A 12,598-nucleotide genomic window follows, 5' to 3' on the forward strand; every position below is an offset into this window, starting at 1 on the left:
CCAGATTTCAACAGGGACTGGGTTTCATGAAGGGCACTGAGCATGTAGGCTGTAAGTCTGTAAAAACTAGCGTTTAAATCAGTCTTTAAAATAGTAAATGAGAGCTTTATCTTATCTAAAATGATTTTCAAAACCAGGAATAAGGATGTGCTTGCACACCATGATGGCCACTGAGTCCTTGAAATGTGGCTAGTGTGGGTGAGTCAGCATGTAAATTATGCACTTTTTAAGACTGACTATGGAAAAATGACTGTGGGGTATCTCATTAAAAGTATTATATTGATTATATGTTGAAATAATAACATTTTGGATACATCGGGTTAAATAAATTATTAAGTTTTTTAAAATCAGGAATTAAAGTATATTTTAAAAGACATTTTGTGGAATTAAGTTTAATAATGGTGAAGAGTAATTAACTACAACCAACGTCCTTGGATATTTCTGGCTATTCACACCAAACAGACTGCTTTGTGCAACTTAAGTAATTTTTTAAAAAAAGTTCTAGGGGATCCTGTCATTGTATTTGGAAGTTTAGTCTTTTTCATGCAAGCAAACAAACCCAGTCATCACTGCCTGGGAGTCAATAAATCGCAAGCCCATGCTAATAGTCTTGGAAGCATAGACCACATGGTCATGTGATGTGCTCGCAGTTTGAGATCCACACACAGTGAGTGCATTAGTGAGGGGATGCTGTGACAATGCAAGACAGGGAAGTGGACCTTCCAGTGGTCTGTTTCACTGCTAAACTTAGCAGCAGGAAGGAACAGTCACCCACTTGGGACAGAGCAACTGTTGTCTGCTCCCAGGTCTGCCTGCATGCGCAGCCATGCCCAGAAATGCTCCACCTCTGTATAGAGACAGGAGTCTGCGGCCGTGCAACAACTAATAAAAATGGCCATGTAGTCCCGTACGACTGGCTTTAACCTAAACACATACATTTAAATCACCAAAATGGGCAATTAAAAATTCCTAATTAGAGGGTTCCCTCATATCTGTTTGTAATCTCCATGCTCTTAAAAGAAAACAACAGATTGCTGCGAAATTTAATACAAAGCTATAAAATACCCACACACGACCCCCAACTTGTATAAATGTTAAAGATCAGCAAAAACAGAGGGACTTAGACTGTAAGGAGCCTATTAGCTCTCTCTCTCCACCAACTAAAATTATAAAGAGAACCTATTTAGTCTTAGCATTCTCTACACCTGCATTTTGTGGAGACTTATGAGAGGCTCTTTTCAGTTTCCACATTTCCTTATGTATCTGGAAACTTCAGGTATCTTCTAATATTGTGGCAGGGACAGTCTAGGATTGTTATTCCAGGAAAGGCAATAGAAATGTTAACACTGAGAGTTATCCTTGATGTTTCCTCATAGTTTGGTCAAAAGCTGTAACAGGAAAACTCTTCTCTGTTTTTAGTTGGAGGTGAGTGAAGTACTTTTTTCCCCCACAAAGAAATGCTGAAAGAATATGAATGTTTGTGTGGTCTTTTGCATATGTGTGTGTGGTCGTGTGTATGTGTATGTGTGTGTGGTCTTGTGTGTGTACGTGTGTATGGCCTTGTGTGTATGTGTGTGTGGTTGTATGTATGTATGTATGTATGTATGGTCATGTGTGCGTGTGTGGTCTTGTATGTGTGTGTGTACACACATATATTCTGAAAGCTGCATTTTGAAGCCTCCCCACAACAGTCTCTTCCACTTCTGCTCCTGAGTTTGGCTTCCATTACTGTCATCAGGAGGGGTTTGGAAACGCTGGAACGTCTTCATTTTTGACTTCTCACTTGTTAATCAAGGAATGGCAGGAGCCACACTAACAAACGTTCCAGAGGAGCAAATGGATGGCTGGACAAATTCTTCAAGCACACAGGCAGTTGTCTAGGCTGTGGACACAAGCAAGGGCTTGGATTTTTGTTCTGCGGGGATACCTCTTCTCCAAGGCAAGGACCCGTCAGGGATTGCTCTGCTGAGCTGCAACCCCATTTGCATTTGTTAAACAATACTGTAGGGTTCATACAATTCATACCACAGGCAACGTTCATAATTACTATGCTTTAAAATGGATTATTTCATTTTCACTTGAAACTGACCTACGATTAACGTATTACAATAATTACATGATTTGTGGTAAAGGAAATGGGTTTTGGCTTCGAGAGGAGACTGCTGAAAACCGGCCCCACTCTTTCAAGTGCACCCCTTGATTTTAGCTCCTATAGGATGTGAGGGTTAGGCTTTTAAGGAACTATGTTCCATTAGGCAGGTATCTCTTTTAACCAGGATGCTCTTATGTGTAGGGGAAAACAAACCCACCTGTGGAGTGGAAAGCATGTCCAGGCTCCAGGAACACATTTTACCGTCAGTGGAGACAGTGATGAGGTTGTGAGCATTCTGGGTCCCCACTACATTTACACAGTACACGGGATGCTGCAAAAAACAAATGTGGAGGGTCAGACACTGATCCAAGAGGAAATGCTTACATGTGAGTGTCAAACACAATTCCAAAACAAGGATTAAAGAGTGACATAATCCTGCAGTAATACAAGCCTCAAGTCATTTCCCACTTTTGATTTGAATCTGATTTCTTTTTAAAAGCTCCGGCAGCAACACAGAGCAATGGCACACAAAGCTTCACCTAGCTCAGTCAGATACAGTGCAGTGGAGCTGAAGAAAGTGGGAGCAAGAGAGGGCTGATGGGGCAGCAGCGGTACGGGAGGGGGCCTCGTATTCCTTGACCGAGGCTCCACCGCACAGTTTGGCTTCTAAACTCATCGTGAGTGATGGAAAAAGATAGTCTTCAAAAGGGTAGAGTGATTGACTTTTTGGAAGGAGTAAGTGTTACTAAATCTGGAGTTAAGTGCATTACAACCACAGTGGCAAACATTCATTAACATTCTTTATCAAAAGTAGTTAATATTCATCTTAACTCTTTGATTGGAGAGAGAGATATTGGTGTTGGAAGTTATTGCCACAATGCACCTAGTAAGAAAAAATTAAGTTCTTTGATGTTGCTGCAAAATTTAGATGTAATCATAGATATATTTTTCAAAATGTTATTCAGGATAGCATGGAGAGCTTAGATTTGGCCAGGGCTTTGAGAAAGGTCATTTAAACATCCCAGGAATCGTCAGCAAGATGCTCTAACCTTTTATCATAACTCAGGAAGGTTATCCCACTCCGTAGAATCCAAAATGGTGGGCTAAAATCATTTGCAGCTGCACATTAAATACTAAATGGGAGGTTAGCATAAGCAGAATCTTACAGTAATTTGGGTTAGATTTCAGGCGGCTTAGCCATCAGTGGCCAAACCACAACTCAGCTGACGCTTCTCCGTGCAGAGAGCGGACAGTCTCTCTCTTGGTAAGTTACTGTCCATAATACCTAGCCAGAACAACAGCGAAACGATCTTCAATACTGGAAAGTTGATACTGTATAAAAGATGGCTCCCAAACTACTATTATCATATAAACTCCTGGTCAGAAGGAACTGTAGTCATCAAGGGCAGCTACTCATCTGTCTCGACCAAGAGGTGGTCCAGACTCTGCCTGAACACCTTTCTCAGCCAGTTTTAGCACAAATTCCTGGGGAATTCTTCCTCCACCAGTGGGGATAAAGAAAGCTCAGGGAGATACTTTTAGTGCAGGGCCCTCTGACATCACATAGATCAAGTCAAAATAATATTTACAGACCATTGTTATCTTACTCCTTCTCCCCTAGTCTTGTCTTACCAGACTAATCATCACCAACTCCTTCAACTGTTCCTTGAGTATCTGGTTTTCAACACCTTCCCCATCCTGGTCACTCTCTTTTCAATACGCTGTATTTTGTCTGAGTTCCCCTTCCAGTGAAGTTCTGAGAATGAAACACAACTGTCTATCTATATTCTGACTAACAGAATATAGAAATTCAGGGAGCACTGAATTGTCACTTCTCATGTGATTTATTAAAGAAAAAAAAAAAAGGCCTCTACTAATGCATCCTAAGATGACACTTTCTTTTTGGGCAACTGTATCACCTCTTTTACTCATGCTGATGGACGGTCAACCAAATCCCCATGTCTTTTTTTGTACCATATCCTTCCAGAAACTTGCAAATGAATGAGCCTTAATGAGTCTGGACAGTGGTGAGCACAGGAGAGACAAGGACCTAAAACACTGTCCTGATCAGGTCTCTAACTATCAAGAGGATTAAGAGGTGGGGTGGGACTGTGGACAGTGCTTTTCCCCAGGTCTCTGGCGTATGTGGAACCTACAGCCACGGGCAAACTCAAATGCAAATCACACATGCTCTGCGTGCAAATCAAGTGGAAGAATGGATGGGAAAAATTCTCACCTGAAAATGAGAGACTCAGGAAGCTAGAGAATGGGAAAGCAAGGGCCATTGTTACGAACCTCAAATCCACCTAGTGTTTTTCAGCCAGAGTCCAATGGGGTTTCTTTTGCTAACCCCAGAGCATCAACACAAATCACCAAAACCCTAGTGGATCAGGACTCCTAAGGGTGGGTCTAGGGGGAAAGAAGGCAGTTAGAAGGATGTAGAGGGCCCCGAAGGCCTAGGAAGGAATGCGTGTGGTAGCCCCTCCCTGGCTTTAATCAGGACTACTGGCCTGTGCTTTCAGGAGTAATAAAACTCAGTTTAAAAGAAAAGAGAGAGATGTAAAGAAACCAGAACAGAAGCAGACACGTGGGCATGCCTACTCATACACACACACAAACACACATCACTCTACTTAATGGGAAGAAAAAAGCAACGGTTCAGCTCATTTTTCCAGTATAGATGCCAGATTGTTTTTATTTATTTTAGGAATAAACTTACTGTGGGGCAGGAGGTTTTGGCTTTAATTAGGATTTCCTGTTGTCCCAAATGCATATGTGTGGTGGGTGTGAAAGGAAATTAGTTAGTAATCTGTGGTGGGCCTCTTTTTTCTTAACCACTTTTGATCCTGGTACCAATCAGCCAGGCATTAGTGGAAGTTGAAAGACAGTCACAAACTTAACTGTGCACTTAGAGCTGTGGATTCAACAAAACACAGCAAAAGAGAAAAAAAATGTTACGTTATTTTCTAACAGAAATAACGTCACTCTGATAATAAGAGTATTTTACTTGTGGTGATCATGTCCTAAGTTACTTGAAAAAAAAGATGACTACTTTGGAAGAGTTCCTGGATTTAGACTCTCCCCTAAAGCTTAGAGCTAAATGTTTTAATATTTGGCTGTATAACTTCTTGAAATTTTAGAAGGTATGCTCACAAACACACCAGATATGCACAGAGAGCCAAGAAGTGGTTTCGCACTCCTTGAGCAGACACCTGCATCAAGCCCGTCTCCTCCTGGGTCACAATTTTGTTATTAGTTTGGAGAAACTGGGTAGACAACAGCAATTTTCCAAGATTCTCAAGAACTAGTTTCACCTGCATGTGTCTTAGGTCCAAGTCAATCAGAATTAAGGCTGACTTGGTATTTGTCATTTCCCATTGTCAATCTTACAAGAGTGGAAGAAATTTTCTTCTTTGTGGTCTCAGCTAAAGCAGCTAGCAGCCCTTTTTTTTTTTTTTTTTTTAAAGCAAGATGGTTCTGAGGCCAGCAGATGAAACAAATGAGGCAACCACATTAAGGAAATCGAAACAATAGTAGAGCTGTATCCTTGGGCATAATTTGGGCATTTCAGAAAAAGGACATCAGTTCTCCAGAATGTCAGGGTAGCAAAGATTGATGGAGACATGCCTGTCTCCTCATTCCTCCTAACTGCTAAACACACCTGTCATTCTCTTAAAGGAAATGACAGAGTAGTTGTCTTATGAACACTATACTGAACCTCTTCTGCTAAATTATGGGTAATGGTTTTGAGATGTTGACTTTTAACCCTAGGGATTATATTGTCACTGTAGACTTTACCACTGAGACTTACACCATGCATTCCAGAATTTAAAGTCGTAGCATTCCCTCAAAACACAAACGGAAAAGGCCTGTTGGCCCAAGTCCCACATACCATCCCTAGACATAAAATGCTTACTCTTCATGGCCTATTTGAAAATACAAGTTTCCACCTTAACATGTAAACGTGAAGTTTCTTTGAGAAAACAATCTCACCGATGCCTCCTCCAAGGTTTCTCCCTGTGTCTTTTCTTTGTTTTAAGTTATCCTCTCTGGTAGCCTTTGGGATATCCAAAGAGATCCCTTCTACGTGCTAAAACTTGTCGATTATTAAGAGACTTCTCTAAACCCAGTGCTTCCTTCACGTACTTTCCACTCACCTTTCCTTTAGTCAGTGAGGGTGCAGTCACTATAAATGAGCTACGTCTCACTCAGGGTGACTAACAACATCCAGACTTCTGTCCATTATCCCCTCCTGTGGGGCCTGGGTGGCTGACAGGGATGTGACTTACCGTGTGTGCAACCGCTGACAAGGGTGTCCGCTGAACCGGGGTCCTCCGATGACTGCGATTATCCCACAGGACAATCTGGCCCGAGTAAGTCCCACCAACGACCAAGTTGGGATGGAAACGAGCGAAGCAGACTGACATCACAGACGACTGTGAGGGGAAAGAGGAGAAAGGTATACTGTTAAACGGTTGGAGGCTCGCTTCTTTCTGAAGCAAAAACATCTGATCCCATCAACTCAACCCATGCTGGCAAACACAGAGCAACTGTTAGGTGCAGAGTTAGGAGGACACTGTACATGGACACAGACTTTCCCTGGAGAGGCTGGCCAATGTTTACCCCTTGAAACTTGAAATTTGAAGTCCTGGCCATGTCACCCAATAGGCATAAAACCTATCTTATGTACATCCTTGTTTTGTGGTCTCTAAACCTTAGTTTGTGGATATTTCCCATTTATCAATAAAACTGCATCAGAACTAATATTAATTCTCCGCTAAAGCCTTTACAAAGCCATTCTTGACTCTGGGGGCCTGTCCTCGCTGGTTTATACTCTGTACAGTGTTGGCAAGGCTTTGAGGACTCTGAGAGGGGGTGCTTTTTTCTGTCTTTTGTTTTTGGCTTAATGTAGACTTCTAGGAAGTACACTGACCTCAGACTGATCCAACTGGTTCCTCCCTAAATCCCCTCGCCTCCCACAGGCATTCTCCTGACCCTTAGCCTGCCCACTTCAGACAATTCTTAATGTTATTCTTTGCCTATTTTAACAAACAGTCAGAAATGGGTTTCAGTCCAACTCTGCCATGGTCTGTCATAGCATCACGAATGTGGTTTCTAAAATTCCACAGAAGACTACTGGGCACTACATATTATAGGAAATTACTTAGCTGAGACAGAACCACGATACATTTAAAATCAGACAACTTGGCTGCTCCATATTTGCTAAGAAGTCCATCTTGATTCCTGTTCTACCTTCCTTGGTTGCATTTCTATGAGGAAGTAATTGTTTTTAATAAATATTTCACCCTTTCAATTCAGTTCAATGAATAATCTTATGGGTAAAAAAGGCACTGAGGGGAACATTAAGGTGCTCATTGCCCTAGAAAACAGAATGAAAAGGCATTCATGCTGCTCATTCCTAAATGCTAGTCCATGCCTTTATACAGAATAGAAAAAGATGCCTGTCTGCATGGACAGTCATGTGAGCAGGTACCTGGTTTGGCAAGTGGAGAGTAAGGTAGATTTTTGTGATCACTTGTCCCTTGGGTTTGAAATCCTTGCACACAACTTGCACACACAAGCAGCAGGCTTGAGGATGATACATGCCATGACTAGATCATAGGAGTGTGTGTGTGCGTGAGGGTACAGATGTGAGTCTTTGTGTGTGCGATGGGAGTGGTGAGGAAGGTTTGTTTCAGCTAGGAAAAGGGAGAAAAGAGGAGAGTGGAAAGGGTGGGATGGTTAGAAAGACCTCACAAAAGGGGATGCATTACCCCCTGATGTATGTGGAACGTTCGGCATAACGGAAAGGAAAAGAAACAGCGATTCCTGAGAGATGGGATAATGGGAAAAAAGACTGGAGGCATCAAAACAGAGTCTGGTGAACAGCTACAGTCTGGTTTGGCTGGGAAGAAGCTTGCATGGAAAAAATACAGAGGAGGAAATGTGGCTGAAGAGGTCGTCTGGGCCAGACAAGAGAGGGCCTGGAATGGCAGGCACTGTTTGAATTTTTTTCTGTGGGCAATAGTGAGAAATCACAGCTTTCCAAGCAACAACAACAACAAAGGATCAAAGGTTGTAATTGATAAGCCAGCAAAGTAGTCATTGAAAAAGAAATGATGACCTCTTTCTGACTGGGAAGCTAACTGTCCATTAAAAAAAAAAATCAGATCTACAATCATCTTAAGCCTTCCTAGTCAGAAAGTCTCAGATACCCTGAGGCAGAATGGAGAATGCAGACTACTTTTCAATGTCACATTTTCCTAGTTTGAATGATTTTCAGTTCTAATTCCTTGAACGCAATCGATGGCAAACACACTTGTGCCCCAATCTGGTTTTCATAAAGTTCAAGAATAACTCTCAATAATGATACCAAATGAAAGAAAAAGAAAATAATGCTGGTCAGCTTCTTGTTTTACACATCCCACAGAAACGATTCTTAGTTTTCAACTGATGAAATTCTTATGTTGCTTGAGCTATGTTGGAAACATTTTCTTTAAAACTTCAGAAAAGTCTTAAAATTATCCAGGTGGCATCAACAATTGAATTTACCAAAGCTCCAATCAATATGGATAAAGGAATGCCATTAAATTTGAAAAATCCAGAGTTCAACCACTTGATTGCTTCCGTGTTTCAGTTAAATCCCAGCAAATGCTGCTCCAAACCTTGCATAGTTTAAGAGACTAAACTAGAGAAAAATGAACAGTAGAAGTATTTCTACAAAACAGAAATACAGTTGATCAACTAGAATTCAATCTTGCAAGGTGAGAACTCTAATTCCTACTTTTTCATTCATTAGTTTGTCCACACTTCATTCATTCAAACACATAGCACCAAGTTTTAAAAATCATTTTAAAAATTTTTAATGTCACAAAAGCCCATCTCAAATTCAGAATCCTATTTATATTTGATTAAAAAGTCAAATTAATGCTAAAAAGGAGTAACAACACTTTCAAGCACCAGTCTTTGTTGTTTTGCTGCAAACTAATCTTTACAATATCTCCATGAGGGAAAAAGAGTACTTTTATTTTTTATTTGGAAAATTAGGAATGGTGGAGCAGTTATGTGATTCATCAATTTCACTTACTTTTTAAGCTCACTACGTTAATTTTAATATATATTCTATGTACTATAGACTGTAAATGCTTAGATTCCCGGGGTGTACCACATTTGATATACTTATCATTCATATGGAAAATCGAAGGTGGAATGATCTCAGTTCTCTAGATGTGAAGTTTGGAATTTAGTTTTTTCTTGAGATGTTTTTAAGTACCCTGATGTTTGATGTAATGGTGGCAAACATTTGGATGATTGGCTGAATTTATTTTTCATCTAAATGTGTAGGCTCCTTTAAGACACACGGGAACAGTTCCGAAGCCACTACGGCCCTGACAGGCAGCAAGTCTGCATCAGCCCCCCCAGGAGTAAACTGTCTTAGAAAGATCCCTGCAACCTCGTGCTGTTCACACAACTACTGATCTAGTTGTTGTTGCCAGCTGTCATGGAATTTACTGACTGTCAGCATCAAGGCGAAGGACAGCATCATCCTTTGAGTTACATCTAATGGGCAGAGTGAAAAAGAATTCCAGAAAAGTTGACTGACAACACTAAAACATGTGGCTTTTTGTTGCTCTCATTTCAATAGCACATTTTCTGAAGACATATTCTATGAAAAGCATTAATAATACTTATGTTACTAAAAATTTCATCACTTCCCTGGGAATTTAAAATTGTGTCTTAATTAAGTTATTCAGTGCCATAATAAAGCATTGATGATTAATACCATTTAGAGAAACAAGATTAATTGGAAACAAGAAGCTTCCCCACCTTGTTACTCTTGGCTCTGTAAGAATGCATGTGTATATAGACATTTTTGTAATTTTAACTTTTTACCTATTTTATTTTATTCTTTAAAATATTAGGGCCTTGGAATTTTTTTTTTTTTTGTGGAGAATATATGGCCTTTAAACATTCAAATCAAGTAGCTTACATGAGTGGAAAAATAACAAGAATTTTTGGACAATGCTGACTGTCTAATCAAAGTAAGCTTTCCTGGTATTACACTTGAACTGTGCTTTTACAAGGCTCATGATTTCATTGATAAGGCCATGTTGATAGTCAAATTAGGGTCCCGGAAATATGATAAGCTCATATGTTAAAAGTTTCATGTAAAACTAGGGAGGCTACCTGTATATATTCCAACACAAGTAACACAGACATTATTACATGAGGAACCACCATTTCCAACAGGACAAGCATCTCATTTTGATTATTTACATCCTACAGTTCCCCCAAATCAGGACAAACAAGGTTTTCAGGATCAGGCTATCTCAACTGACAATTTCTGGCACCCTCCACAGACGTGGTCGCCCAGAGGCTCCCCAGGAAACTTTATTTTCTAACCTTGAGCAGACGGCCTGGTTACTGGCCATCCCCACAAAGGCACCCCTCCTCCTTATCCACATTGCCACATGGCCACTTGCACATGAGCTGACCCACTGAAGCAGGGTTCCACAGCCTCCTCACCTGCTTTGGGAGGAGGCAGTTTATTTTACCCCATTCACCAAGGGAATTCCACAGAGACGAGTCAGGGTGGGGGACCCCATCCTCCACGTCTCCCTCTACTCACTGCACGCCAACTGCATTCAATTCCAGTCAGCCCCAACCCCTCTTTAAGTGGCTGTGGGGGCTGTTTTCTATTTTATGGAGTTAACCCAGGCCAGCTTAAAGATGGTACTTTCCCTTAACCACAGACCCAGATGCCCAGGGCAAACAGCCTTTGGTCACTGCTGGTTGGCAGCTGGCCCCGTAGGTTCAAATGTGATCTGGCTGCCTATGTCCTTCTGTATGTGGCACTCTGCCTGCTCCCTAGCCATTGTGCCTGGGCAGGAGGGCTAGGGGTCCTGCATTCAAAAGCATCTCTTCTGGGAAGGAACTGGTCCCAGAGAGGGAATGGCCATATTGTTGCCATATGCAGTTTAATGGTGGCTGACATTTTATTTGCCTAAAACCAAGTGCTTAATTGTCAGAGGGCTGTGAGGCAGAGAGATCAGTTGCTTCTGGCTACGAGTAGGCTAGTATGTATTTCTGCAAGTACCTAAGAAACCCACAAAGATACTTCTTTTGTTAATGGAAACAAGCATAATTGGCGAACACTGCTCTGGAAAACAACTCTTACAGGCATACAGGCAATCGTGCAGAACCAGGCATCTGACAATGTAGAAGGTGTGAAGGTGGTAAAACTAAGACATGAGTCAGGAGTTGGACTCTAAGCTTTAATTGCTGTAAAGGGAAAGGGTCTTTCTTCTTTCAGAGCTCTCTTTTCCTATATCTAAGTCTCCATCCTAGGGTGCACACGTCATTCTTCTAAACTTTAAGAGTGACCATCTACTGAAAGTTATTACCTCATTAGTAACAGGGTGTTCAGGTGCAGAGACTGAATTCATTTGCTTGCTAATTCTTGACTCAGTTTGTGTCCAAAAAAAAAAAAAAATACGCTGATTATAAAATTTGATTTCTGGGAGATCAGCAACCACTCACTCCAATGACCTTTCTTAGAATCCCTTGGAATTTTCATGCCTTTCAGTACTGTGTGTGCCTAAACTTGGGCAGTGTGCTGAAGACACAAAAGTTAGTGCATAAACCACAAAGAAGTACCACTTCGCACCCACTAGGATGGCAGTAATTTTAAAATGTTTACATGTCCACTGTACCTCAATAAAGCCAGGGGGGCAACAAACAAAAAATGAAAATAACAAGTGTCAGACATGCTATGGAGAAACTGGAACACTCACACAGTGCTGGTAGGAATGGAAAAAGAGGCAGCCACTCTGAAAAACAGTCTGGTGGTGTTAAACATAGAGGCAGCATCTGACCCAGCAATTCCACTTCTAGGTACACACCTAAGATAACAAAAAACATGTAGCTACTCAAATTGTACCTGAATGTTCCTAGCAGCATTACTGATAATAGCCAAGAAGTAGAAACAACCCAAGTGCCCATCAACTGAGGAATAGAAAAACAAAATGTGGTGAATCCATACAGTGGAATAGTATTGACCAATGAAAAGGAATGAAGTACTGATACATGCTACAACATGGATGAATCCTGAAAAGATGCTAAGTAAAAGAAATCACAAAATCACATGTTATATGATTCTACTTATATGAAATGTACATCATAGGCAAATCCATAGAGGCAGAAAATAGATTATTGGTTGCTTAGGAATGGGGGTCAGGGGGAGAATGGGAAATGACTACTAATGGGCCTGAGTTTATTTCGGGGGTAATAAAAATGTTCTAGAGTTAGACGGTGGTGACGGTTGTACAACTTTGTAAATATCCCAAAAAATCCAGAGAACTGCACCCTTAAAAAGGGTGAATTTTATGGTGTGTGAATTAAATCTCGATTTTTCAGAAAGTTAGTGTGCAGTCATAGTTCTAATCTCATGAAGCTTACCAACCTTATTTCTTCTCTTCAAGACAACTGTCTGGACTATTCTGATCA

At 40.9% G+C, this 12,598-nt stretch overlaps 1 protein-coding gene across 3 annotated transcripts in view; it reads right to left on the reverse strand.

Moving 5' to 3' along the window:
- The window catches only part of DYNC1I1 (dynein cytoplasmic 1 intermediate chain 1), a 377,849-nt gene that overhangs the window by 73,604 nt on the left and 291,647 nt on the right, over nt 1-12,598 (reverse strand). For all 3 annotated transcript variants that reach the window (XM_045508648.2, XM_010972445.3, XM_010972429.3), the window contains 2 exons: nt 6,382-6,528; nt 2,310-2,423 (listed from right to left, as the gene is read on the reverse strand). In XM_045508648.2, coding sequence (XP_045364604.2) covers nt 2,310-2,423; nt 6,382-6,528 — 261 coding nt within the window. The remainder of the gene's footprint in view (nt 1-2,309; nt 2,424-6,381; nt 6,529-12,598) is intronic.

The sequence above is a fragment of the Camelus bactrianus genome, chromosome 7, assembly GCF_048773025.1.
Source record: "Camelus bactrianus isolate YW-2024 breed Bactrian camel chromosome 7, ASM4877302v1, whole genome shotgun sequence".
Lineage (NCBI taxonomy): Eukaryota > Metazoa > Chordata > Mammalia > Artiodactyla > Camelidae > Camelus > Camelus bactrianus.